General features: G+C 44.0%; 1 protein-coding gene across 1 annotated transcript; it reads left to right on the forward strand.

Annotated features, from left to right (window-relative positions):
- Positions 1 to 429: 429 nt before the first annotated feature.
- On the forward strand, positions 430 to 27184 carry LOC137374828 (E3 ubiquitin-protein ligase TRIM7-like). Its single transcript, XM_068041361.1, is given in 7 exon segments — positions 430 to 789; positions 791 to 991; positions 1085 to 1180; positions 13588 to 13818; positions 15013 to 15035; positions 15874 to 15983; positions 25805 to 27184. Coding segments are annotated over 7 exon segments (1563 nt in total). The 3' UTR covers positions 26347 to 27184.
- Positions 27185 to 27995: the final 811 nt, after the last annotated feature.

Consider the following 27995-nt stretch of genomic DNA (forward strand, 5'->3'; position numbering starts at 1 on the left):
GAAGCTTCATATCATCATACAAGAGATAGAAACCAATTAATCTCAGTCATGATCTGTGTGGTCTCCTGGAATAAGTTTGACCTCTGAGAGGGATCATAGAGAAATTTTCCAGATTTTTTTTCACTTATTTGGCCCTTGTGTTAGCCAAATCAAGCATCAAAAATCAAAATTTTGAGTGATGTTCTAGTCCCAGACCCTAGAAATTCAATCTCATGCCTTCCATTTACACTTGAAGGCTGAATTTAGTTGAGCTGGTGAGGCTTCCGAAAAGGCAAGGGGAACATGCTCTCGACCATGTTATCTAAGTTATTAATAAATATAGTGAATAGTTGATGCCCAGCACAGATTGGTGTGAGTCATCGCCTGTCACTTCCTTCAAATGCTGCTTAAATACTATCACTTTTAGATTCATTTCCTTTCGTGTGAATCATGGCCACAGCTGCACTGTCTGACTCTCTGTGGGAAGAACTAACCTGCTCCATCTGCCTGCAGGTTTACACTGATCCAGTGATACTCACTTGCAACCATAGCTTCTGCCGAGCCTGCATTGAAGATCTGTGGAAGAACACCCATTCTGGTTTTTTCTGCTGCCCACAGTGTCGAAAATGGTTCAAGGTGAGGCCTTTGGAGAAGAACTTCCAACTAGCAAACATCATTCAAAAATACAAGGATCAGACTATGTCCCAGGCTGTAATTCTCTGCAGCTATTGCACCAAGCAGCAGATTCCTGCTGTTAAAACCTGCCTGAAATGCGAGGTGGCAATGTGCTCCATACACCTCAAACCACATCAAAGAAAACTTGGTTTTTGAAAGCCATCCTCTCAGAGATCCCGTTGTGAATGCAACTGCTGGAAAATGCACAGAGCACCAAGAGCTTCTGAAACTTTACTGCAAGGATGATAATGTCTGCATCTGTAGTTTATGTGCTTTAGCAGGAGACCATAAGGGACACAACTTAATCAGCATCAGTGAAGCAGTGAAGGAGCTGAAGGTATGTGTGTACTCATGAATATGTATTTGAGCTAAATTCATGATATAAAGTGTGACAACTTGAAGTAATTGTATCTCTGCTGCTCCCTGTTAGAATAATTTGGAAAATCAGCAATCGATGATTAGGAATAACATCATCACTGTGCAAGGAACTCTGGACGTTCTTCAGAAGGAAAAGAAAAGTTCTTTGGTGAGTTTGAAACCTGCAGCATGAAATAAACTTTTGTAAAACTATTGAATTCTTTACATAAATCAGGAGATGACATCTACCTTGCATTGTGCGTCCTTACTGTGAACCATATGGATTTCCTGAATAGAAAAAGGATTCCACATCCTCAGTCTTCAAGAAGGTTCCAACCCCCGACGATTCATTTCCTATATCAATGCCAAATTTGCAGGGAGTTGTCATGTTGTTTTTGACATGTGACATGATTGCCTTCCCGTTCTATGCAGGAAGGACAGCCAAGTGTCAGGATGCATTTGGGATGACATGCTTCCATGGCTCATGAACTTACTGAGTGCCAGCCTCAACTGTTCAATATTGGTGCAATAAGGCACAGTCATTAAGTAGAGTGGTCATTGATGTCATTTTCCTGAAAGTCAGTTATTGAAGAATGAAACTGAAGCCAATCTTTACTCAGTCTTACATTTGTTCATTTATTGGAAAGATTCCAAACATATAGCTCCTCACTCACACCCCGACTCAATTTCAGTAAGTGTCTCCTTATATGTACTCAAGACCACAATTAATGCCTTCCACCTGCATATGATTAATGGAGCACCTCCTGAACACGCAGAGCATGCGCAGAGTGATCGCCAATGTCATCAGTGCGTCCGAACATTTGTTAGCTTGCCAGTATGAGTCAGTGCATGTGCGTGGAGACATCACTACGTAATGACGTCAAATGTAATGATGTAAAACGTAAGGTTGTAACAAGTGTTGCCTCCCACGATTGCCGCTTCTCTTCCTCGCTGCTTCCTACAATTGCTGCCTTAATCGTCGGTTCTCTTCCCCGCTCCCTCCAGTAATCGCTGCCACAATCACTGTATTCAGTTTCCCACTCCCAACTGTTTGCCGCTCCATACCACCATTCTCTACTGCTCCCAACTGCTCACTGCTCACACCCCGCTCACTTCCCCCCCCCACCACCCCCCCCCACCCCACCCTGCTGCTCTCCGGGCAGCGAGGAGGGGAGCGAGCGACAGGAGGGAACGGTGAGAAGACGGGAGCAGGAGGGAGCGGCAAGCAGTCAGGAGAGGGAGGGAGCATGAAGTCTTTGTCATGTGGGAGGAAACCCACACAGGTCACAGGGAGAACTTGCAAACTCCGCACAGACAGTATGCAGAACCAAACCTGGGTCACAGGAGCTGTGAGGCTGCGGTACTAACCACAGCACCACTGTGCCGCCCTACATAAATGTGGCGAATCCCATTCCATTTGGATTGTGTGACCCAGCTAAGGTGCCCCAATTGCAAGTAAAACTTCTGTCCTGATGATCTGTTCCGAGTAAGGTTGCATGGCTTTATGGTCTGGTTGTATACACAATACTATCCTGTAGTTTACGTGGACTTTGGATTAATAAGGTTACTAGAGCTATTCTGGGTGGAGATTCCATTAAATTATAGAGTGAACAAGCACACACACTCTGCCAACATTCACCTTCATTGTACATTAACTGTATTCATATCTACTTCTCATCACCTGGTTTTGCCTGGTGCCTGGGCATGCTTTCCTATGACCCATCCTGGTATATCTTCTGGTTGCCACTAAAGTGTAAAATTGGAATCATTTGCATCCATTTTTTGGTGCTAAGAGTACCCTTAGATCTCCAAAATAGCCTCTGCGCACACAATTCTTTGGTGTACTGTGCCAGATGCCATTTTGGTGAGGCTGTTAGACTGCGCGCAATGAACTTCTGCTGGAAGTATGTAGAGCAGGCAGAACATGGTGGTTAATCAGTGTGCAATGCTGACTTGATGCCAGTGCTGCCATTTTGGAGCTCAACCCTCCAGCTAATGCCCTCTCTTAACCTCACACGGCTGAACACACATTCAGCAGCAGGAAGGACCCCCCTCCCCACCCCTCCTCCGCCAACCAGTGCTATTTAAAGGGATCATCAACTACTTAGCAGTCATTACAATTCTACAAGTGTTTTGTGCCATCTATATTTGTTTCAAGTTGCAGAAATCTACAGGAAGTGGTGTGGCAGGCGATGAAAGAGTTTTAATGACTTTAAGGCTTTTGCACAAACCTGCTGCTCTCAGACATGGGTGCATTTGTGGCCATTAGGCTTGGATACAGTGTGAGCTTTAGAATGAGTGGCGACCACGTACAGCAGGGAAAGCCGCAGGAAAAGGGAGAATGAGGAGGAGGACGAGAAAGAGGGCTCTCATCAAGAGGCCATATCTTCCCAGGGTATTCAGAGAGCAATGCTCCTGCCTGAACCTGAGCAAGGAACAGTGTGTGAGAAGTTTGAACTTCAGGAAGGACATGCTCACTGAAATTTACCACCTTCTGCAGACACAACTGCAATATCAGAGCAGGGCAAGGACAGCATTGCCTATGGCTGTGAAGGTGACCATGGCAATGAACTTTTATGTGCTTCCACACTGGAGCTGGAGAGATTTGCAACATCTTGCAGTTTATCGTCCACTATTGCGCAAGGGAGATCACTGTAGCTCTATTCAATGAGAGTTAACAACATCGCATTCTCTCTTGCCCGAGAGAAGCAGGTGCAGCGAATATGAGTGTTTTCAAGGTTTGCAGGTTTCCTCATGGTGCAGGGTGCCATTAACAGCCTGCATATCACTTTGCTGGCACCGCATGTCGATTTTGCCCTATACCGGAACCAAAATAGAGTCCACTCCCTCAAGTCCAGTCTAGTGTGTCAGCTACATTTGAGCCACCATGACAAATCAAAGGGTGGCTACTGGACGCCAAGGGCTACCTGCTGATGACATGACTGATGCCTCTGGTGTGTAACTCACATGCGTGCACAGCATGCATACAATGACAGCCATGCTGTCACATAATATGTGACACAGTAGACATAACATTTCCACTGCCTGGACTGCTCTGGAGCAGTCCTATGCTACTGCTCCGGAGCAGTCCTATGCTACACAACAGAGTGGGTGTCGAGATACATCATGGACTGCTACAAGCTGCATAACTTTGCCATGAAGGACAGCCCTTGCTAGTAGCTATACGGCGAGCAGCTGAGGAGCAGGCACATGAAGAAGAGGAAGAGAGGAGGCAACTCATACATCCCCTTTCTGCCCAGACAGTCTGCGAAGAACTCGTCCAAGTGGGAGACTAGCAACCACAACCCCAATTCCCCATTTACAAACGGTCCCACACCTTCCTTTTGCTGTCGGATCGATTTGAGCAATGTCCCTTTAAGAACTCAGTATGGTAATGAATAAGTACCAGGATGTAGTCATGTGACTAGAAGCCATAGTCACTATGCAACTGTAACACTCTGGACATAGGGTTCTTCAAATAATTTGCTCTGTATTGTATATACTAGATTAGCTGTCAATAAAACTTCTAGAGATCTTCAAGGAACTGGAATCCACGCACCTCATTGTGTTGCTTAAGATAACACAATGAAACTCATGACATGGTGGCAGCGGTGGGATTCAAAATATGCAGTAGGTCCAGATCCTACGAGGTTGCAACATATAACAGGGCAGTGTTGAGGAGGAACTGAAGCCAATTAAGAGAAGTGTGCAATACTCCAATTGTGCACTGTGGACTCAAAAGAATTCCTGGCAGTGAATTCCAGACACCCACCACCCACTGGGTGAAAAAGTTTTTCCTCATGTCCCCTCTAATCCTTCTACCAATCACCTTAAATCTGTGCCCCCTGGTAGTTGATCTGTCAGCTAGGGGAAACAAGGAAAATGGGGGAGGCCAGCACCAACTTGGCACATGAGCTTTACACGAGCTTGGAGGCCATCCTTTTTAGCAGGGAAATGGCGGTCAACTCTGTTCGCACAATTGGAGATCCAACTGTGATGCAGCGTCTGATAGCCAATGTTGCAGCTTCCATTGCAGCACAAGCTGCAGCCACCCAATCTCTCAATGCTGCAATGGAATCTTCAGTTAGCTGTCAGGTAAGTGCAGGCCTCCCAATCCACCAAGCATTTTGCTGTACAAACCCTCCAGTGCTCTTCTGTAGATTGCGCCATCGAAGTGCTCATCAGAGTACTCTGCAGCAGATGTCACGTGTGATCTCACCCTCTGGTGAACTGGCACCTGTGCTGTCCTTGCCCGCTGCCCTGGCTACAGTCAACTTGTGCCCAGTGACTCACGACATAGAGATCTCAAAAAGAACAAACAAAGAACAGTACAGCACAGGAACAGGCCATTCGGCCCTCCAAGCCTGTGCCGATCTTGATGCCTGCCGAAACTAACACCTTCTGCACTTCCGGGGCCCATATCCCTTTATTCCCTTCCTATTCATGTATTTGTCAAGATGTCTCTTAAACGTCGCTATCGTATCTGCTTCCACCACCTCCCCTGGCAGCAAGTTCCAGGCACTCACCACCCTCTGTGTAAAAAGCTTGCTTCGCACATCCCCTCTAAACTTTGCTCCTCGCACCTTAAACCTATGTCCCCTAGTAACTGACTCTTCCACCCTGGGAAAAAGCTTCTGACTATCCACTCTGTCCATGCCGCTCATAACTTTGTAAACCTCTATCATGTTGCCCCTCCACCTCCGTCGTTCCAGTGAAAACAATCCGAGTTTTTCCAACCTCTACTCATAGCTAATGCCCTCCAGACCAGGCAACATCCTGGTAAACCTCCTCTGTACCCTCTCCAAAGCCTCCACGTCCTTCTGGTAGTGTGGCGACCAGAATTGCACGCACTATTCTAAGTGTGGCCTAACTAAGGTTCTGTACAGCTGCAACATGACTTGCCGAGTTTTATACTCTATGCCCCGACCGATGAAGGCAAGCATGTCGTATGCCTTCTTGACTACCTTATCCACCTGTGTTGCCACTTTCAGTGACCTGTGGACCTGTACGCCCAGATCTCTCTGCCTATCAATACTCCTAAGGGTTCTGCCATTTACTGTATACCTCCCACCTGTTTTAGATCTTCCAAAATGCATTACCTCACATTTGTCCGGATTAAACTCCATCTGCCATTTCTCCGCCCAAGTCTCCAACCGATCTATATCCTGCTGTATCCTTTGACAATCCCCATGATTATCTGCAATTCCACCAACCTTTGTGTCGTCCGCAAACTTACTAATCAGACCAGCTACATTTTCCTCCAAATCATTTATATATATGACAAAGAGCAAAGGTCCCAGCACTGATCCCTGCGGAACACCACAAGTCACATCCCTCCATTCAGAAAAACACCCATCCACTGCTACCCTCTGTCTTCTATGACCGAGCCAGTTCTGTATCCATCTTGCCAGCTCACCTCTGATCCCGTGTGAATTCACCTTTTGTGCCAGTCTGCCATGCGGGACCTTGTCAAAGGCTTTACTAAAGTCCATATAGATAACATCCACTGCCCTTCCTTCATCAATCATCTTCGTCACTTCCTCAAAAAACTCAATCAAGTTAGTCAGACACAACCTCCCCTTCACAAAACCATGCTGTCTCTCGCTAATTAGTTTGTTTGTTTCCAAATGGGAGTAAATCCTGTCCCGAATAATCCTCTCTAATAGTTACCCTACCACTGACGTAAGGCTCACCGGCCTATAATTTCCTGGATTGTCCTTGCCACCCTTCTTAAACAAAGGAACAACATTGGCTATTCTCCAGTCCTCTGGGACCTCACCTGTAGCCAATGAGGATGCAAAGATTTCTGTCAAGGCCCCAGCAATTTCTTCCCTTGCCTCCATCAGTATTCTAGGGTAGATCCCATCAGGCCCTGGGGTCTAATCTACTTTCCTGCTTTGCAAGGCACCCAACACCTCCTCCTTTTTGATAATGAGATGACTGAGACTATCTGCACCCCCTTCCCTCGGCTCATCATCCACCACGTCCTACTCTTTGGTGAATACTGATGCAAAGTACTCGTTTAGCACCTCGCCCATTTCCTCTGGCTCCACACATAGATTCCCTCCTCTGTCCTTGAGTGGGCCAACCCTTTCCCTGGTTACCCTCTTGCTCTTTATATATGTATAAAAAGCCTCGGGATTTTCCTTAATCCTGTTTGCCAATGACTTTTCATGACCCCTTTTAGCCCTCCTAAGTCCTTGCTTAAGTTCCTTCCTACTGTCTTTATATTCCTCAAGTGCTTCATCTGTTCCTAGCCTTCCAGCCCTTACAAATGCTTCCTTTTTCTTTTTGACTAGGCTCAGAATATCCCGTGTTATCCAAGCTTTCCGAAACTTGCCAAACTTGTCTTTCTTCCTCACAGGAACATGCCGGTCCTTGATTCTAATCAGCTGACGTTTGAAAGACTCCCACATGTCAGATGTTGATTTACCCTCAAACAGCCGCCCCCAATCTAAATTCTTCAGTTCCTGCCTAATATTGTTATAATTAGCCTTCCCCCAATTTAGCACCTTCACCTGAGGACTACTCTTATCCTTATCCACAAGTACCTTAAAACTTATGGAATTATAGTCACTGCTCCCGAAATGCTCCCCCACTGAAACTTCAACCACCTGGCTGGGCTCATTCCCTAATACCAGGTCCAAAATGGCCCCATCCCTAGTTGGACTATCTACATATTGTTTCAAGAAGCCCTCATGGATGCTCCTCACAAATTCTGCCCCATCCAAGCACCTAGCACTAAGTGAGTCCCAGTCAATATAGGGGAAATTAAAATCACCCACCACCACAACCCTGTTACCTTTACATCTTTCCAAAATCTGTTTACATATCTGCTCCTCTACCTCCCGCTGGCTGTTGGGAGGCCTGTAGTAAACCCCCAATATCGTGACTGCACCCTTCCTATTCCTGAGCTCCACCCATATTGCCTCGCTGCATGACCCCTCTGAGGTGTCATCCTGCAGTACAGCTGTGATATTCCCCTTAACCAGTAATGCAACTCCCCCACCCCTTTTACATCCCCCTCTATCCCGCCTGAAGCTTCTAAAGCCTGGAACATTTAGCTGCCAATCCTGTCCTTCCCTCAACCAAGTCTCTGTAATAGCAACAACATCATAGTTCCAAGTACTAATCCAAGCTCTAAGTTCATCTGCCTTACCTGTTATACTTCTTGCATTGAAACAAATGCACTTCAGACCACCAGTCCCGCTGTGCTCAGCAACATCTCCCTGCCTGCTCTTCCTCTTAGTCCTACTGGCCTTAGTTACTATGTCCTCCTCATTTATTTCACTAGCTGTCCTACTGCTCTGGTTCCCACCCCCCTGCCTCACCTCTATGCTATCCCCCAAGTTATGCTAGTGTCAGTATCTGAGCTGGTGGCTGCTAATGTGGAATCGAGTGATGGTGTGTCTTCATCATCGCTATCTTCTTGTTGTTCTTCCATTGCCTGACCAGGTTGCACTTCTTGGGTATCTGAAAGCAGAAAGGAACAAGGTTAAGATTGTGGTGTGGGGAGGGGGAGAAAGAAAGAATTGCATGCTTACACCATCTGCAGCTTGTAAATCAGAAGAGAGTGTGTGATGATGGGGAGACAGGATGTGAGATTAGGCATGAGGATACCAGTATCTTTGACAGTTTCAGCCTAGCCGCTGGCCACAGGCTCGTGTAGTAGCCATCCCAATTTGGCCAACACCTTCTCCTCCATGAAGGTGAGGACATGCAGGTGTGCCTGTCCCACTCTGGTTGGTTGCTGATGCCTCTAGTTGTGCGCCACCTTCTCCTGTAAGAGAGAGGGAAGTATGTAAGTGAGCTTGTGCAATCTGTTTGGGTGATGTGGTTGTCATGGTTGAATAGCTGGCAGTGTGAAATGTGGATATGAGGCTTGAAGGCATGCTAACTGTGTGATATTGAGGTGAAGCAGATGAATTTTGGGTTTGAGTCCTGATTGATAGAGATTGCTGGTAGGTGAATGTTAGGGGTGTGGTAAATTGAGCAGTGGCTGAAGCTAGTGGTGCAGTTGTTGGGATATAGCATTTGAAGATGCATTCACTGATCTTGACCTCTTATGTGAGGTGATTGAACTTCTTGTAGCACTGTATCCAGCCCTGCGGGGCTTCACTCCCGGCATTGACGTCCGCAGCTATCTGCTCCCATTGCCTTCTGAGTGTCTGTCTGGAGGGCCTCCTGGTCCCCTGTGGAAACAGGGCATGTCTCTTCCTCTCCGCCTCCACCAAAGCCTCCAGTGCAGCATTCGAAAACCTTTCAGCACACAATATTTCCAAAGTCAGATTCACTTCCTGCACAATTGCCAGCATCTTTTCCAGCTACAATGCACCTCTCCTTTAAGCAGTACAGGCTAGCTTTAACTGGTGCTAGTCACTCATGATATTAACCAGTCACGATATTGACCACCTGCTCACGCATCCAGCTGCTCAACAGCACGTTTAACATTGGTTGGATACTGAAATCATTGAGATAAGCAAGCAGAACGAAACTGATGTGATGCCTGCATATAATCAACAGGCATGGGTTAATTGTGCATCACAATCCCTGAGCCTATTTTCGCGAGCTATCAAATTTAGCCCACCTTGTGTCAAAGGGGTGCTTACCATTTAGTTTGGAACAAGAGCCTCTTGGGACTGAGTGACCCATATCTCAAGATAGTTGAATCCTGAGCTGGATCTAGTGTGGCCTGCAACTCTTACACAACTGCCAAGGCAGCATGCATCTGGATCTAATGTCTTCTTTGAGTTGGTCTCCAAAGGGACAGACAAGAGCCAAACCTCCTTTGTAGAACAGCTGAGTCCCCAGGGAAAATTTTAATTCTTAATCTCTTCATCCTTTGGTCAATGGCTTCTGAGCTGGTGAGTGACACAATGCTGAAATCAGTCTGAGATGAGCAATGTCATTTTGGGACCAGATAATTATCATTCGTATTATCTTGATCATTATAGTCTATTAACAGAGCATCAATTTCTTCCTCCTTACCTCATTGTCCACTGCCCCTCCTTGTAATCAATCTGTGTTTGATCAGTGAGTGAATGGGGACTGAGATGAGTATAGTATGCAGCACAGAGAGACAGCGTGATGATATAGAGATATCTCTGCCAGTTGGGTGCTTTAATGTGCTGAAGCATTGTAAGTGCTGCTTCAGACTCACTCTCCAAAAGCTGGCACCAGTCCTCTGCCCTCATTATCTCCCTCAGCCTGGGTAAAGTGCCTCCCAGAAGCTTAATTGGCATTTCTGAAGCTGGTTATCCTTCCATGCCCCCTACCACCACCACCCAGTGCACCCCCCCACCCCCATCCCACCCCCATCCCACCATGCACTGATTGTCCACAGGTCAGTAATGCTGGCTGTTTCCTCCGGGACCTCACCTAGTGTATTCATTCATCCCTGCTTAACCCCTTTGGGCCTCATCTGCACCCTCTCCCCGAGTACTCTTAGTAACACTAGTTCTCAGCATCGGTTACCGTACCGATAATCTTCAAGTTAACGCTGCATAACATTTTATATTGAATTGAAATAAGACTAACAGGCCTGTAGGCTTCTGTATCTGTTTGGTCATCCTTTTGAAAATTGGCACCACTTTACTCATTTCCATCTACTCTTACCTCTTCAGAGTGTAGTGAGTCCTTTGCAATGATTGACAGTGCCTCACAATTGTCCTCCTTAGTCTCTCTCTCCCAATTCTGAGATAAATAGCACTTGCTCCTGGGGATTTATTTTTTGATTCCTGTTAGCCTATCTAGGACTATCAACTGCTTCAGCACTTTAAACCACCCACCTAGCAAAGACGTCGCTATGTCATCACTCTGTCTCTCCATGCTGCATACTATTCTCATCTCAGTCCTTATTCTTTCACTGAATTAATCACAGATATTGAGGGGGGGGGGGGGGGTGGTGGATGATGATGTAAGGAGGAAGAAATTAATCATATGTTAGTAGTAGTTCTGGTCTTCATATTTAAGGAAGGATATACATGCATTGGAGAGGGTATGGCGAAGGTTCACTAGCTTGTTTCCTGGGATTAGAGGGTTGTCCTATGATGAGAGGCTGAGTAAATTGGGTCTATACTCTCTGGAGTTTAGAAGAATGAGAGATGATCGAATTGAAACATGCAAGATTCTGAAGAGGCTTGACAAGGTAGATGCTGACAGGTTGTTTCCCTGAGCTGGGGAATCTAGAATACAGAGACACAGTCTCAGAATCAGGGTTGATCATTTAGGACTGAGATGAGGAGAAATTTCTTTACTCAGAGGAATGTGAATCTTTGGAATTCTCTACCCCAGAGTGTTGTGGATGCTCCATTGTCGAGTATATTTAAATCTGAGATAGACAGATTTTTGGTCTCTCAGGGAATCAAAGGATATGGAGCAGGAAAGTGGAGTAGAGGCAGGAAAGTGGAGTTGAGGCAGGAAAGTGGAGTTGAGGCAGGAAAGTGGAGTTGAGACAGAAGGGCAGCCAAGACTGTATTGAATGGCGGAACAGGCTTAAGAGGTCATATGGTCTAATCTTGCTCCTATTTCTCATGTTCTTAGCCAAGTCATTGATTTTACCTGAGATATCTTTATTTGGAGAGGACATGTTGCTTATGTCTTTCCTTGGAGGAAGTAGCCATTCAGAATATTTATTAGCCGGGATTTTTCCCTCAGCGGACGGGAGCCGTCCACTGACTGAAAAGTCGGTGGCGATCCCACCTCTGCCTGGCCTGGGGATCCGATCCGCATTTTGCAGTTCCCTGGCCTTTAATTGGTCTGAGGTGGGACTTCCACCTGCTTGAGGCGGGAAGTCCCACCTAAGGGAGCTGCCGGCCAATCAGCAGTTCTTAGTCTCAGCAGCACTCCCAGGAGCAGTGGCCACTGCTGGGACTGCAACCCAGCCATCGGAAAGATGTCGGGGAGCCTGTAGAACGAAGGTACGTTTTTGGTGCCTCACCTGGGGTGATCATTCGGGCTCCGGCGAGGCAAGGGTGGCCGACTAGTGGGACGGGGGGCGTGTTGGGTGTTGGTGGTGGTTGGGGCAGTGGGGGTGGCCCTCCGTCAGTCACAGGGTGCCTGATCATGAGGGCTCCCCCCCCCCCTACACCCCCACCAGGCCGTCAGTGAGCCACCTGCTTTTGTCAGGCGGCTTCTCTCATGCCAGGGCCGCCTGACCAGCCATGGGTAAAAATCCCCGTAGCAGCGGGCGAAGGCCCTTAAGTGGCCATTAAGTGGCTGTTTTTCACCGCCACCGCCCTGCATAAAGTGGTGACGGAGGTGGGAGCAGGTTGGGAAGGGGCCCCCCGAGCCTCCTGCTCCATTTTACGCCCCCCCATCCCCCGCTACCTTCCTGCTCTTTGTGGGGGGGGGACGTAAAATTTCGACCATTGTTTTCTACTCATCCTCAGTTTCTCAGTTTCAAGACTATTTGCATCTTTTATGGTTTTCTCATCTTCTTCTGTCTGCTGTCTTGCTGATATTATACCGAGTTTGTTACTGTTATGCTTAGCCTCAGCTGCTGTGCTTTGACCCAGGTCTCTCTTTACCTCTCTGATTACCCTCTGACTGGGATGGGCAGTAGCATTCCAAATTAATCACTGCAACAACACCAACATGCACTTGTATAGACTCTTAAACATAAAATAAATTCCCAAGCTGTTTTATACAGGTGTAACGAAAATATGAATGCCAAAGCCAAAGGAGCCGATGTGAGGAGGGGTAAGTAAAACATTAGTCACTAAACACGTCACTGAATTAAATATATTTCGATGCGGTAGGTTCATATTCATGAGGAGCTGGGCTGAAGCTGCCCCAACAAAAACAATAACTCATATTTATATAGAATCTTTAATATAATAAAACGTCCCAAGGACGTCATAGCAGCGTTATAAATTACTTTATATGTTGAGCTCTTACAGTGGTCAGGGAACAATGACCATCAGCCCATCGTCTGCCTGGATTGGAAAGTCCTAGAAGTGATAGGACAATGCCCAACACACCCGCAGACTATCCATACTTTGAATTCTCTATTTGATGTGCTTTCTCTCCATCTACGTTGGATTCAGAAGATTGTGGGTTCCAATCCCACTCCAGTGGCTGGCGCACAGAATCTTGGTTGACACGCGAGAGCGGTACTGAGGGAGTGCAACAATGTCAGAGGCGCCGTCTTTTGGAGGAGGTGTCAAACTGAAGCCCCACCTGCCCTCTCAGATGGAAGCAAAAGATCTCATGACACTATTTTTAAGAAGCACAGAGGAGTTCTCTAATTAATAATAATCATTCAACCAACATCACTAAAACAGGTGATCTGGCCATTATCACACTGTTGTTTGTGGGAGCTTGCTGTGTGCAAATTGACTACTGTGTTTCCTACATTACAGGAGTGACTATGCTTCAAAAGTACTTCATTTACTGGAATGCACTTTAAAACTTTCCGGGGTGGTGAAAAGCGCTGTACAAATGCATGTTGGTTCTTTCTTTCTCTGGATTTAATGACACAATCACAGTGATGGGATATATGTGATAAAGAGAGTGTGGTGTGTGCAGACTGATAGGATCATTACAGTGTAAATAACCAAAATGTTCCTTCTGAAGGAGATGATGAACAAGACAGGCAAGAGCATTCAGGAGAAGTACAAAACTCGGAGGGAGCAGACTGACAAAGAAGAGTGGACAGCTGTCCAACAGTTGACCTTAGAGCAGAGCCGTGTAACAGCAGTGACTCATGGCAGAATCCTTACACTCCAGCACCAAGTGAAAGAGTTTGAGAAATCTTTGACTGAGCTGAATCACCTTGCAATGAATGAAGATATCCTGTTCATACAGGTAATGGGCTGTTTGTACAGGTAAAAGACTGCTCCAAAATTACTGAGCTGCTTCTACATTATACTATTACACTGACAACAGCTGCTTCTAATTTTGCCTCTATAACTGTTAACACACTTCAGATGTAATTCACTGGCTGTGTTATGCTATGGGATGACTCGAGACATTGAAGGCATGAAAGGAAGTGCTTTGTTCTTTCTTCATACAGGCATTAATATAATGGGATCTTAATATAGTTAGTGGTTGGCTGTTAGAATTACATTAGTAGTACTTAGGTTATGATCATTGGATATCTTTTTGTAATCAGGGTTCATGTAGTGTAAAGCAGCACATATCACTGGTAATATTTACTTCTACGAGTTGACTTCCTGTGTGCTGTGCAGGTTAGGGGTGAATTTCCAACTTGGGCATAAAGTTAGCAGAGTAACAATGCCATCCTCCCACAACTGCTGTCAGGAACCTTCATTTGAGTGTAGCGGGCAAGCTGTGGGAGGGTAGGAAAAATGCTGGCTTCTAATCAGAGGCAAACAGTCAAAGGGTTGGGCTAGGAAGGGGGTTGATGTGTAGGGGGTAAGTTGCCCCTTAACATGGCGGTTAGTCATGGCTACAGACCAAGAGCTGGAAAATGGGATTAGGCTGTATAGACACAATGGACCGAATGGCCTCCTTCTGTGCCGTAAATTTGCGTGGGCCAGTTGAACAAGGAAATGGCAATCATTCTTGGGCCTGATCTAGAGTGGCCTCTCGCAGTCCATTCAAGTATTGCTGGTTAGGCCACTCACTGCTTTGAACAGATTGACCAAATGTGCTCACCACACGCTCTACCCATTCGTACTTGAAAATTGCAAGTGGGTTCCTACACCCAAGATAGAACCTCGATTCACATATTTAAGCTGCCTGCTGCCAGAAACAGGAAGCCGTGTTGCTCACCTATTTACAGACTAGCCTGAAAATTATATCAGACAGGCCTTGGGCATCTGTGGGGCACCTGAGGTTTCCATCCTCCCAATTTTTAAAATTAAATGCTTTCTGAAAGTTTATATATACAACTGTATTAAGCCCGTAACAAAAAATCCAATTAACTTAGTCATATATGATCTGTCCTTTCTAATTGTTCTTCTGTAATCCTCCCGAATCTCATTCTCTCGTACATATTCTAACTGACATCAGTTTCCTCTGTTTATTTTATTGTAGAGATTTCACTCAATTGCACCCAGGTAAGTGAAAACCAGCTTCATATCATTCAGTTGACAGTATATGAAAAGTTCGTCAACACTGGACAATGGGCTTGGATTTTCTACCCAACCCCTGCTCATTTTCCAGTAGAATGGTGTAGGTGGGGAATGTATATAATGGCTGGGCTTATTGTAATGAAAGACAATTGGAAAATATAAATTCTCTGACATATTCTCCACAATTCACATCATTAGAGTACTGGATGCAAGAGCCACCTTCTGGATCAGGCACCATTGTTCATGTTCAAAGATTCAGTGAAGGTAACCTCAAATGTTTTTGTTACTGAGGCTGCATGTGGTTCCTTTCGAATCACTGCTGTTGTATAGGCTGAAGGAGGGAGGTGTAAAGTTTAAAGAAAGGAATTTCCATTTTACAGATGGCACAGAGGCTATTGGCACAGTTACGCTGTGAGCAAGTCCATGGTGGCTAGAAGTTTCACCTCGCCAGAGACTCGAGGCCACCTTCTTTATGTTTCTAGAATTCCTTGGAATGCTGCAGTGGCTCAGTTCCAGTAATAGACACTTGTTTTAATTTCATTTGTGTGTTTGTCTGTGTATTCCTCCATCACTAAAGTACGTTCCAGGTATCTCAATGCGAACAAAGGAATGGCTGATTTACACTTATAAATCTGCGTAAAGTGATTGGAAAAGACACCATACTGCACCTCTAAAAATAAAAAAACAGAGCAAATATCAGTTACACTGAATAATTCTATCGCTTACTCCGTGTTGTCTGAAGTACAGTGGGACCAGACCCCAGGGTTAACTCAAGTCTTAGCTATGTTTTCTGTGATCCCTCCAATCCATTTTGTTCCACTAGGATGAACAAATTAGCGAAAACTTTGGATAAATCAACAATTGACAAGATGATAAAGTATCCAATGGAGCAGAAGAAAGAGCTGTGGGACCGAGGAGAGATGGTCAGACTCTGTGAGTACCCCTCATAAATGAATACGAATCTTATCGTGGATAACAGAGCTTATTAGAGCAAAGAGGTCACAAATCATGGGGAGAAACCCAACAGTAGGAAAGTTGAAGCAATAATTAACACCAATAGACCCACAATGAGCCACACTGGTTAGTGATGGCCACAAATCAGCTGCTGGGGTAAGAGTTTCCATACATTACACAGTTCATTGGCAGATTCTTTGCTTAAATCAACTTACTGTGTTGAAATGGGTTTGGAACGACATGTTTGGAAATCTAATGGGCTGAAACATTGGGCTTAGCAAATAGAGGAACCCCCAAACTGGCCCATCACCCAGCAAGTTGCCGGTCCTGCAATTCCACCTGCACTTGCTAGCCCTCACTTGTGTTCTGTGCCTCATGCTACTCAATATCTTAGTGCCAAATATTTTAAAAATAAATTGTTGTGCTTGATCTAACATTATGGTTTTGCCTCACATATTCACTGCTCAATTATGTAAGTGATCTGAGCATCCACATGTTTAACCGTATGCTTTCAATGGTCCCTGTTTAGTCATAAGACTCTTAACGGGGGTCTCACATCCCTCTAATTTCCTGACCGCACACTGAGTATCAATGGCACAAAACAAACTTTGGATACATTTTCCACTTTATGTGGAACACCTTTATTAACTCAAGTACTTACAGCGCCAGCTGCTTTGTAGACCCAGAAACTTGCTCCTGGGTGGTCAGATCCGCTGAATGATATCTTCTGCACGACTTCCTGTGACTGATCAAGTCATACTTCCCGGCTACAGTGACAATGTCCTCTTGTTGTAATGAGAAGCTTCTTTATATTGTCTGATGCAATATAAATGAGATGCGTGGAGTTCAGGTAGTTGAAGATCTCAAACAGGTTTATTAAACAGCTAACAACTATATACAGTATCGAGCTATCTATTTACAGGCCTTGCCTGTTGGTGTTACAGTTGTAGGGTGCGACTGGCATGTAGTCACATGATTATATACTGGTACTTGGTTCATTAACATACTAAGATCTTAAAGGTACATTACTCTTAAAGGCAGTCACACATCCCCCTTCTTTCCAAAGATAAGTCTTGTAAGCTAAAAGAAGGAAACATATAAAATTAGATAACATCAAAATTATTTACCCAGGTATAGAGATTATGAACTTTAAAAATGTAGAGACTGAGGAGTCCATATATCATTTTGGTGGCTTGACAACTCTTCCAGATCTGGTTATGGTAGATCCTTCTGGGGATGTGGATTTCACCCTTGGCTGTCCTGGGTTTGCAGGCATGTTGTCAATGCGTTGGCTGCTGTCCTGTTGATCTGTCACATTCCCACCATTGGAGCGTGCTCCCTCGAGTCCGTCGTGCGCAATTGGAGTACTGCGTACCTTTCTCAGTTGGTTTTGTTTCCTGCTCAATATCGCTCCGCCAGATGTTGTAATATCATAGGACCTAGGCTCACCGCACCTGGACACCTCTGCAGGCAACCATGTTCTCATTGTGGGGTGCAGGACCCTGGCCTGTTGTATTACATGTACTGCAGTAGTTCCACCCCTGCGTGTCGGTCATGCACCATCTTCATTCTCCCCAGTTTCTCGAGCAGTGTCTCCTGCACCTCAGAGAATTTGGACAGATGGTGGCTTGGCAGAGTCACTCACACTTGTCTGCCAAACATGATCTCTGCTGGTGACGGTGAGCCCCTATCCATAGGTGTAGCTCTGAGGTGGAGCATGGCAACACAAAGATCTTGTTTTATTGTCCTACACTTTAGGATAAATGCTTTGTCTGTACAGACCATTCGCTCGGTGAGACCATTAGACCTAGGGTAATTTGGTGAGGACGTCACATGGTTTACGCCCCATTTGGCGCACATATCTCTGAAGGAAGAATTTGGAATGTATGGTGCCAAAAGGCTGAAAAATCCAAGTCACCTCTGTAGATCTTCCTTGTCTTTTGGGGTAGGCATATGCCTTACATCTTCAACTTTGCCTGGGTCAGGATGGATTCTGCAAGTGGAATAGATGGAGCCAAAGAAATTGATCTGATTTACACTCACCTGGCTCTTCTTGCTGTGAAAAACAAACCCTTCGCGATGAGCTACTGCCATCAGTGGATGGAGATTTTGATCATGTTCTTCTTTGGTTTTGCCCATCACTGCAATGTCATCGGCAGTGCATTCAGGCACATTTTCTATAACTCTGTCCATACGCTGTTGAAACAGATCTTGATTGACAGATAAGCCGAAGGGAAGCAGTGTCTTACAAATGGTGTCCTGAATGTGGTGACTTCTTGAGATTCCTTAGCTAGGTGTATTGACCAATATCCATGTTTGGCATCTAACCTGGAGAATAATTTGGCTTCTGTGAACAATAGAAGAATAGAAGAATAGAATTTCTTCAAGGTACACCTTCCCTTTTGTTATCTCTTGCCCTACCCCACTTTATTTGCTTAAAACCTATTACATTTCTAACCTTTGCCAGTTCTGATGAAAGGTCACTGACCTGAAACATTAACTCTGCTTCTCTCTTCACAGATGCTGCCAGACCTGCTGAGTATTTTCAGCATTTTTTGTTTTTATTTCAGATTTCCAACATCTGTATATTTTGCTTTTATTTTAGGAAAATGAGAAAATGAGTAACAAACATAGAATAAAAATCATAGCCAATTTCAACTACCCTGAAATTAATTTGTCAGAAGGGATAGGTAAAGGGGATAAGGGAATGGAGTTCCTACAATGTGTGAAAGACTCATTTCTAACCCAGTATGTAAGAAAGCCCACAAGGGAGAATTCACTACTGGATCTAGTAATGGAAATGAAGCAGGGCTGATAAGAGAAGTAAAAGTAGGGGAACATTTGAAAAATAGAGCCCATAATATAATACAGTATAGGATAACAATTAAGCTGGAAATAAACATGACAAAGACCAGGGTAATAGATTGGATAAAAGCTGATTTTGAGAGGCTGATTATGGAATGTGGGAAAATAAAATGGACAATATTGGCAAACAATGATGTAGAACAGCAATGGAGACATTTAAATTGGTGTTCAACACAGTCCAAGAAAAATAATTTTACCACAAGCAAGAACAAAAGAAATACTAAAGAGATACCATGGAAGAATAAAGACAGGAAAAAATGACGGTGAGGAAAGGGACATACACTATATACATGGACAGCAGGAGATAGCATGACAAGGGAGAATATGAAGAGTTTAGAAGCGAAGCCAAAATACTATTAGAAAGGCATAAAGGAAGTATGAAATTATATTATCAAGGAACATAAAGCAAAATAGTAAAATATTCTACAGGCACATAAATAAAAACAATTTGGGATGGGAATAGGGACATTAAGGAATGGACACAATTAAATCACAGGAAATGACTGTGAAATGGCAGGAATATTAAATTAATTACTTTGCTTCAGTATTTACTAGGGACACAGATCAGGTGGACATGACATCAGAAAATGAGATTAGATATTATATAACTGAATATAAAATAAAGAGGAGAAATACTAAATAATCAAACTCAAAGAGAATAAAACCCCTGCTCTAGGCAGAGCATACTATAGAGTCATAGACTCATAGACTCATTTACAGCACATAAGGAGGCCATTTGGCCCAAGTCCATGCCTGCTCTCCACGGAGCAATCCAGTTAGTCCCACATCCCTGCTTGATCCCCGTAGCCCTGCAAGTTTGTTTTCTTCATGTGCCCATCCAATTTACTTTTGAAATCATTGATTGTCTCCACTTCCACCACCCTCGTGGGCAGCAAGTTCCAGGTCATTACCACTCGCTGTGTAAAAAAGTTTCTTCCTTGAATTCCCTTTACATCTCTTGCCCTAAACCTTAATCTTTATCCCCGAGTCCTTGTACCATCAGTTAATGGGAACAATTTTTCCTTGACTAACTTATCTAAGCCTGTCATAATTTTGTACAGCTCCATCAAAGTTTCCGTCAATCTCTTTTGCTCCAGGGAGAACGACACCAGCTTTTCAAACCTAGTCTTGTAGCTAAAATCCCCCATCCCTGGAACCATTCTGGTAAATCTCCTCTGCACACTCTCAAGGACCATCACATCTTTCACAAAGTGTGGTGACCAGAACTGGATACAATACTCTAGTTGGGGCCTAACCAGAGCTTTATAAACGTACAGCATAACATCCCTACTTTTGTACACTATGCTTATATTTATGAAACCCAAGATCCCATAAGCTTTGCTAACTACTCTCTCAATATGCCCTGCCACTTTCAAAGATCTATGTACATGCACCCCAAGATTCCTCTGTTCCTGCACACTCTTTAGAACAGTGCCATTAAGTCTATATTGCCTCACCCTATCCCTTCTGCCAAAATGCATCAAGTCACACTTGTCTATATTTAATTACAGCTGCCACTTGTTTGCCCATTTTGCTAGCCTATCTATGTCCTGTTGCAGGCAATTTGTATCATCCTCACTATTTGCCATTCTTCCAAGTTTGGTACACTGGCAAATTTTGATATTCTACTCTGTATTCCAAGATCCAAGTCACTTATATATAGCAAAAAAAAGCATTGGTCCTCGGACTGACCCTTGGGCAACATCACTGTCTACCATTCTCCAGTCTGAAAAACAACCATTTACCATGACATGGGAACATAGGAGCATAGGAACAGGAATCGGCCATTCAGCCCATTGAGCCCACCCCGCCATTCAATATGAACATGTCTGATCATCCACTTCAATGCCTTTTCCCACACAATCCTCATATCCCCTTATGTCATTGGTATCTGGAAATCTATCAATCTCTGCTTTAAACATACTCAATGACTGAGCTTCCACAGCCCTCTGGGGTAGAGAATTCCAAAGATTCACAACTTTCTGAGTAAACAAATTTCCCCTCATCTCTGTTCTAAGTGGCTTCCCCCTTGTTTTGAAATTGTATCCCTTGGTCCTAGAGTCCTCAACCAAGGAAAACATCTTAGCTGCATCGACCCTGTCTATCCCTTTATGTATTTTGTAGGTTTCAATGAAATCACCTCTCATTCTTCGAAAGTCCAAAGAATACAGGCCCAGTTTCCCCAATCTCTCTTCATAGGACAGATTCCAATTCTCCAGCCATGTGTTCAAATGATCAGTTCTCCTATTCCTATGCTCACTGGCATGTGGCACTGAGAGTAATCCTGAGATTACTGCTTTTGAGGTCCTGCTTTTTAATTTTGTTCCTAACTCCCTAGAATCTGCCTTCAGGACCTCATTCCTCTTCCTACCTATGTCATTGGTACCAATGTGTACCACAACCTCCGGTTATTCACCCTCCCCCAGAAGGATGTCCTGCAGCTACTCTGTAACATCCTTGACCCTGGCACCAGGGAGGCAACACATCATCCTAGAGTCACGTTAACTGCCACAGAAATGCCTGTCTGATCCCCTGACTATTGAATCTCCTATCACTATCGCTCTTCCACTCTTCTTCCACCCCTCCTGTGCAGCTGAGCCACCCATGGTGCCACGGACTTTGCTCTGGCTGCACTCCTCCAAGGAACCATCGCTGTCACCAGAATCCAAAATAGAAAACCAATTAGTAAGCAAGATGGACTCAGGGGACTCCTGCACTGCCTGCCTGGTTCTCTTAGTCTGCCTGGCGGTCACCCATTTCCTTGCAGATTTGCTTCTCTATCTCTCTCTCACTATTTGGAGGCCTATAGAATAACCCTAGGAGCTGATCATACCCTTTTTACTTTTCAACTTTAACCAAATGGATTCGGTCATTGCCCCCTCAAGGACATCGGCTGTTTCCACCACTACAATGTCTTCCCTAATCAGTATTGCCATCCCACTGCCATTTTAAAAATCTTTCTCTACCTTTTCCGAACACTTTATATCCTTGTATATTAAGTGCCCAATCCTTGTCATTTTTAAGCCACATTTCCGTTATTGCCACTACATCATATTCCCACATGGTTATTTGTGCTTGTAGCTCACCAACCTTGTTCACCACACTTTCTGCATTTTCATATATGCATTGTAATCCTGTTTTTGCATTCCTCATCGCCCTTCTCAGTGTGCTCTTATCTAATGTGGAAATACTTCCTTCCTGCAAGACAGAAAGCAGAGAATAGAGGTATAAGGTAATTATTCAGAATGTTAGAAGATGGAAAGTGGGGTCCCACAAGGATCAATGCTGGGACTATTCATATTCATGATTTAGACTTTGGAATCATAAACACAATTTCTAAATTTGCAAATGACACCAGATTGGGGTGGATAGTGTTACGACCAGATGGTAAAGGTGTCGAGGGTCCCTCTCAGCCTTCACCAGGTCTTACAGTAACAGGGTTTAATTTTAAACACACTGTGTATTTAGCTCCCCGTGGTGACTCCTTGTTCACCGCTCTCCAATTATAAGGCAAAGAAACCAGCACAAACAGGCTTTCTTAGATAAATGATGTACCCACGCTAGCATGTTTACGCGATACACACATGCAAATAGAGACATAAAAGAGCAGAAGAAAAATAAAGTGGAAACATTTGAGGCAATAACTGAAGAGTTTTTGTTGCGGTTCTTCGAGCTCACTGTAGAGTCCTTGATTGTAGGTAGATCTTGCTTTTCATTGGGGCCCAGCATTCTTCTTAAACCTTGTTCGCTATAGGAGACTTTTCTCCCTTGGGGTTCATATGTCTTCAGTGGATTCAAAGGCTTGTGAGAAAGAGATTGGAGCAGATAGGAGAGATCTTCTCAATCCAGGAACAAACTGTTTGTACAATTCAGAAAACCCCAGATTGTCAAGCAGGTTAGTCATGTGACTAACTGGTCTGACCACACCTTGGATTGTATCCTCCTTAGCAGTCTCTGGAATGCTCCTCTTACACACCTGGTGATCAAGGTCCATTGTGGGTTGAATGTGTCAGGGAATGGTCCTTTGTCCTTCCAATCACCGTCTGTTAATATGCAAATGTCTTTTCCAAACACGGCTGATCTGTTTAACAAGTCCTTTCTTCACTCCAGTAACAGTTTAAAATCAATGTTCATGACAAAATAAATGTGCTTCATTCTTGGCAGGCGGGGGCCTAGCATGACAATAGTCGAAATTGAGGAGAACTGCAACTAATTACAAGACATTAATAAACTTGCAAAATATGGATATAATTTGGCAAATGAATTTCAACACAGATGAATGTGAGGTATTACATTTCATTAATAAGGATAAGGAGGTCAAATATTACATGAAAAATAAGAATCTAAATGGGGCAGAGGAGCAAAGAGATGTGGGAGTACAAATACTCAAACCACTAAAAATAACGATGCTGGTAATAAGGCCATAAACAGGCAAACCAAGAATTAGGGTTTATTTCCAGAGAGATAAAATTTAAATGTATAGAAGTTATGTTAAACTTGTAAAGAACCTTTATTCAGCCATACTTGGAGTACTGTGTACTGTTCTGGTTGCCATATTATAAAAAGGATTATAGAGAGTGCCAAAAAGATTTACAGGATGATAGCTGAAATGCGAGGTTATAACTTTCAGGAAAGGATGTACGGCCTGAGTTTCTTTACTTTTGTGAAGAGAAGGCTGAGGGGTGACCTAAAGAGTCTTTAAAATTATGAGAGGTTTTGATGGAGTGGACAAAGAGAGTTTCCACTACTAGGGAAGAGCAAAACTGGAGGACATCAACATAAGATAATCACCAAGAAATCAAACAAGAAAATGCTTGAGTCCATTATTAAGGAAGAAATAGCAGGACATTTAGAAAAACATAATACAATCAAACAGAGTCAACATGGTTTTATGAAAGGGAAATCATGTTTGTCAAATTTGTTAGAGTTCTTTGAGGATATAACAAGCAGAGTGCATAAAGGGGAACCAGTAGATGTTGTGTATTGTGGAACTTCAGAAGATGTTCAATAAGGTGCCACATAAAAGGTTATTGCACAAAATAAGAGCTCAGGGTATTGGGAGTAATGTGTTGGCATGGATTGAGGATTGGCTAACACACAGAATTCGGGATCAATGGGTGCCACAAGGATTGGTCCTAGGGCCTCAACTATTTACTATCTATATCAATAACTTGGAGGAAGGGACAGAGTGTAGTGTATCCAAATTTGCTGACGGTACAAAAATAGTTGGGAAGGCATGTTTTTTTATAATTCATTCACGGGATGTGGGCGTTGCTGGCCAGGCCAGCATTTATTGCCCATCCCTAATTGCCCTTGAGAAGGTGGTGGTGAGCTGCCTTCTTGAACCGCTGCAGTCCATGTGGGGTAGGTACACCCACAGTGCTGTTAGGAAGGGAGTTCCAGGATTTTGACCCAGCGACAGTGAAGGAATGGCGATATAGTTCCAAGTCATGTTGTGATGAGGACACAAAGAATCTGCAAAGGGATATAGATAAGTTAAGTGAATGGGCAAAAACTTGGCAGATGGAGTTCAATGTGGGAAAGTGTGAGGTAATCGACATTGGTAGGAAGAATAAAAAGGCAATTATTTAGATGGAGGAAGACTCCAAAATACTGCAGCACAGAGGGATCTGGATGTTCTTGTACATGAAACACAAAAACTTAGCATGCAGGTGCAGCAAGTAATTAGGAAGGCAAATGGAATTTTGGCTTTTATTTCGAGGGCGTTAGAGTTTAAAAATAGGGAAGTCTTGTTACAACTGTACAAGGTGTTGGTGAGGCCACACCTGGTCCCCGTATTTAAGGAAGGATATACTAGCATTGGAGGCAGTTCAGAAAAGGTTCACTAGGCTGATTCCTGGGATGAAGGGGTTGTCTTATCAAGAACGGCTAAACAGGTTAGGCCTTTATTCATTGGAGTTTAGAAGAATGAGAGGTGATCTTATTGAAACATATAAGATTTTAAGAGGCCTGACAGGGTAGATGTTGAGAATATGTTTCCACTGGTGGGGGAATCTCGAACTAGGGGACATAGTTACAGAATAAGGGGGCACACATTTAAAAGTGAGATCCGAAGGAATTTCTTCTCTCAGAGGGTGGTGAATCTCTGGAATTCTCTACCTCAGAGAGTTGTGGAGGTTAGGTCACTAAATGTATTTAAGGAGGAGGTAGATAGATTTTTGAAATCTCGGGGAGTCAAGGGGTATGCGGAGCAGGCCCGAAAGAGGAGTTGAAGCCTGGGACAGATCAGCCATGATCTTATTGAATGGTGGGCAGGCTTGAGGGGCTGAATGGCCTACTCCTGCTCCTATTTCTTATGTTCTTAAATAAGGAATTCAGAAGAGACTTCTTTGACCAAAGAGTTGTGAGAATGTGTGTGTGGAACTCATTACCACAGGGAGTAGTTAAGGTGAATAGTATAGATGTATTTCAGGGGAAACTAGATAAGCATATGAGGGAGAAGGAAATAGAAAGCTACACTGATAGCTCTATATGAGGAAGGATGGGAGGAGGAGCATAGATGCTGGCTTGGACTGGCTGGGTCGAATGGTTTGTTTCTGTACTTGAATTCTGTGACGTAACACAGATTAGGTGATCGCTATGCTGAGCAGCCTCTGCTCTGTCCACATGTGCAACCCAGAGCTCCCTGTCACTTTCCACTTTATTTCTCTGCCCCACTACAATATTGATGTCCCCACCTTTGACCTTGCACACCAATCCAAGGAAGCTCAGTGGAAGTTGAAGGAATAGCAGCTCATCTTTCAGCACAATGCACTGCACACAGATTTAAACATGGCAGCTGTGCACATTCATGTGAAAACACTTAGAAATAGACTGCAGTGACATGGAAAAGGGTCTGCTATATTTAACACCCTCAGTCTCTCTGCCATGAGTGAGTGACTGTGATTTATTTTGATTTCTCCTTTAATTTATAGATGGGCAGACACCAACTTTGGATCCAGACACAGCACATCCCTCCCTCATTCTGTTTGACAATAACAGCACTGTGTTGGGATCTTTAGATACACAGCCATACCCAGACAGTCCACACAGATTTGACGGCAAACAACAGGTCCTCTGCTCTGTAGGAATAAGCTACGGCCGCTCCTATTGGGAGGTGAAGACCAGTAAAGAAGTGGGATGGAAGGTCGGAGTCTGTTACAGGAGCATCAACCGAAAAGGACAAGGCAATGAATGTGCACTGGGACAGAATGATAAATCCTGGTGTGTTCAACAAGGGATGTTCTCATTTTTAGCCTTGCATAATCGTATTAAAACTAAACTAACTAAAGCTAAAGACTACCCCAACACAGTGGGAGTGTTTGTGGATTTTGATTGTGGAATAATCTCCTTTTACAGTGTTTCAGATGACATGCTAACCCTCTTGTACACCTTTGAGCAAACATTTTCGAAGCCTCTCTATCCAGCACTGGAGATAACTGGTAGAGTAATTATGACCATTTTGACAATGGGGTAGTATCATGAATATTGCACACCAGTATTTTCACCCCAGGGCATATTCCAGTTAAGATCTTAGTCGAGTTGTTCTACCTTTCATTATGCAGTCCCACAAACCAGGCTAAAATCTTCATCAAGCTTCCCTCCCCCACCCTGTTCCTGCTTATCACTCCAATGTTGAATGCTGACCTTATATTGAATTGATCTAAGATTTTCAAACAATAGTTGATCCCAATAATTCCAAGCAGGGGTTTACCGTAAATATGCTTTTAAAGTTTTATTAAGTGGGCATCCCTTTTCTATCATGATTTAACAGTGGCTGGTCCTTGAAACAAGGGCAGTTTTTTGGTTCCTAGGGCTAGTTGCACAGGAGTAGAAGAGGTGCTGTGGAATCAGAACATCTGAACAGCTGGGTCTGTGCTGTTTCATAACAAAGCTCTATTCTGCAGGCACAGCAGACCAGCCTAAGCTGCTCTTAACAATACAGGCCCATAGTTTCTTTGAAAGATTATTGGAATATTGGAATGCAGTCCAGTTGCTTGTCATTTGCTTAGGCCAAATGGGACAAGGGTCCTCATTCTCCTATTTGGAGTGGGCCACATCCGAAGCTCCAGTGGAGCAGGTGAGGATAATTTTGACTTTAGACAATACTGTAAAATGGAAGCCTTTGCTCGTGATACATCACTCCAATTTTCAGTTCATTGAAGTCAGTTAAAATTGGGAAAGGTGTATCCCCGGTGCCTGATCGAGTATCACTATTTCCCAAGTTAAAATGGCCCTAGGTCACTTTTTTGCTCTTTTAGTTATGCAGTACCTTTTCAGCACAGGCGCCTACTATTAAGATTTGTGGAATTCTCAATGGAATAAATGTCTTTCAATTTTTATTACAAAAGAAGTTTCAAGTTTTTTTTTCGCTTTCTCTTAATGTTTATGTGAAACATTAACTCACAAATTTTGCACATTAATTCACCCAAGTGAAGCCTTCACTGGACTTTAGTAGAACGGGAAGAGCTGGAGGGGAAAGATGGAATTTGATAAAGAAACTATTAAAACAAAACTTTCATCTGAACTCAGGGACCAGTGAGGCATCCAAATGAAGTGCCAGTCAGTCAGCAAAGGCAAACTATATATTAGTGAGTGTCTAGGCTGGTTTTGAAACAGGTCGATCAAAGTATTCCACGGCTGTTGTAAAGACGAAAGAAGGTAGGCTGAGACCATAGTCAAGCACAAAGCCAGACTGGCTGCACATGCCCTTATGTTACCCATCATACCGGAGACTCTGCAGATCTATTGGTAATGACCGCTCAGAACTGCCTTCTCATGTTCTGGATTAACAGGGGGTCAACTACAGATCTCTGCCATCTGATGCAAGGACACCCTGCACCATGGGGGTTAAGGATAGCACTGTGAGCAACAGTACAAGTCCCCTCTGCCCTCAATTGATTTTGCTGCCAGCACTGTTGAACTGTTGTCCATTGGATGGGTGAGTCCATTTGATGAGATGTAGTGTTGTAGTGATTTGAAATTGCAATTGCATTGTGTAATCTAGAGGCTGCTGTAGAACACATATGCTAGCAAAGAGAAAGTGAAAGAAAAGCAGAATAGAAGGAGAAGCCTTCATGTTCTGCAGTCTGTAGTTTTTGTGTCTTTGTCTCATATCCTATACTA

This window comes from Heterodontus francisci, chromosome 11 (assembly GCF_036365525.1).
Source record: "Heterodontus francisci isolate sHetFra1 chromosome 11, sHetFra1.hap1, whole genome shotgun sequence".
In the NCBI taxonomy this organism is placed as follows: domain Eukaryota; kingdom Metazoa; phylum Chordata; class Chondrichthyes; order Heterodontiformes; family Heterodontidae; genus Heterodontus; species Heterodontus francisci.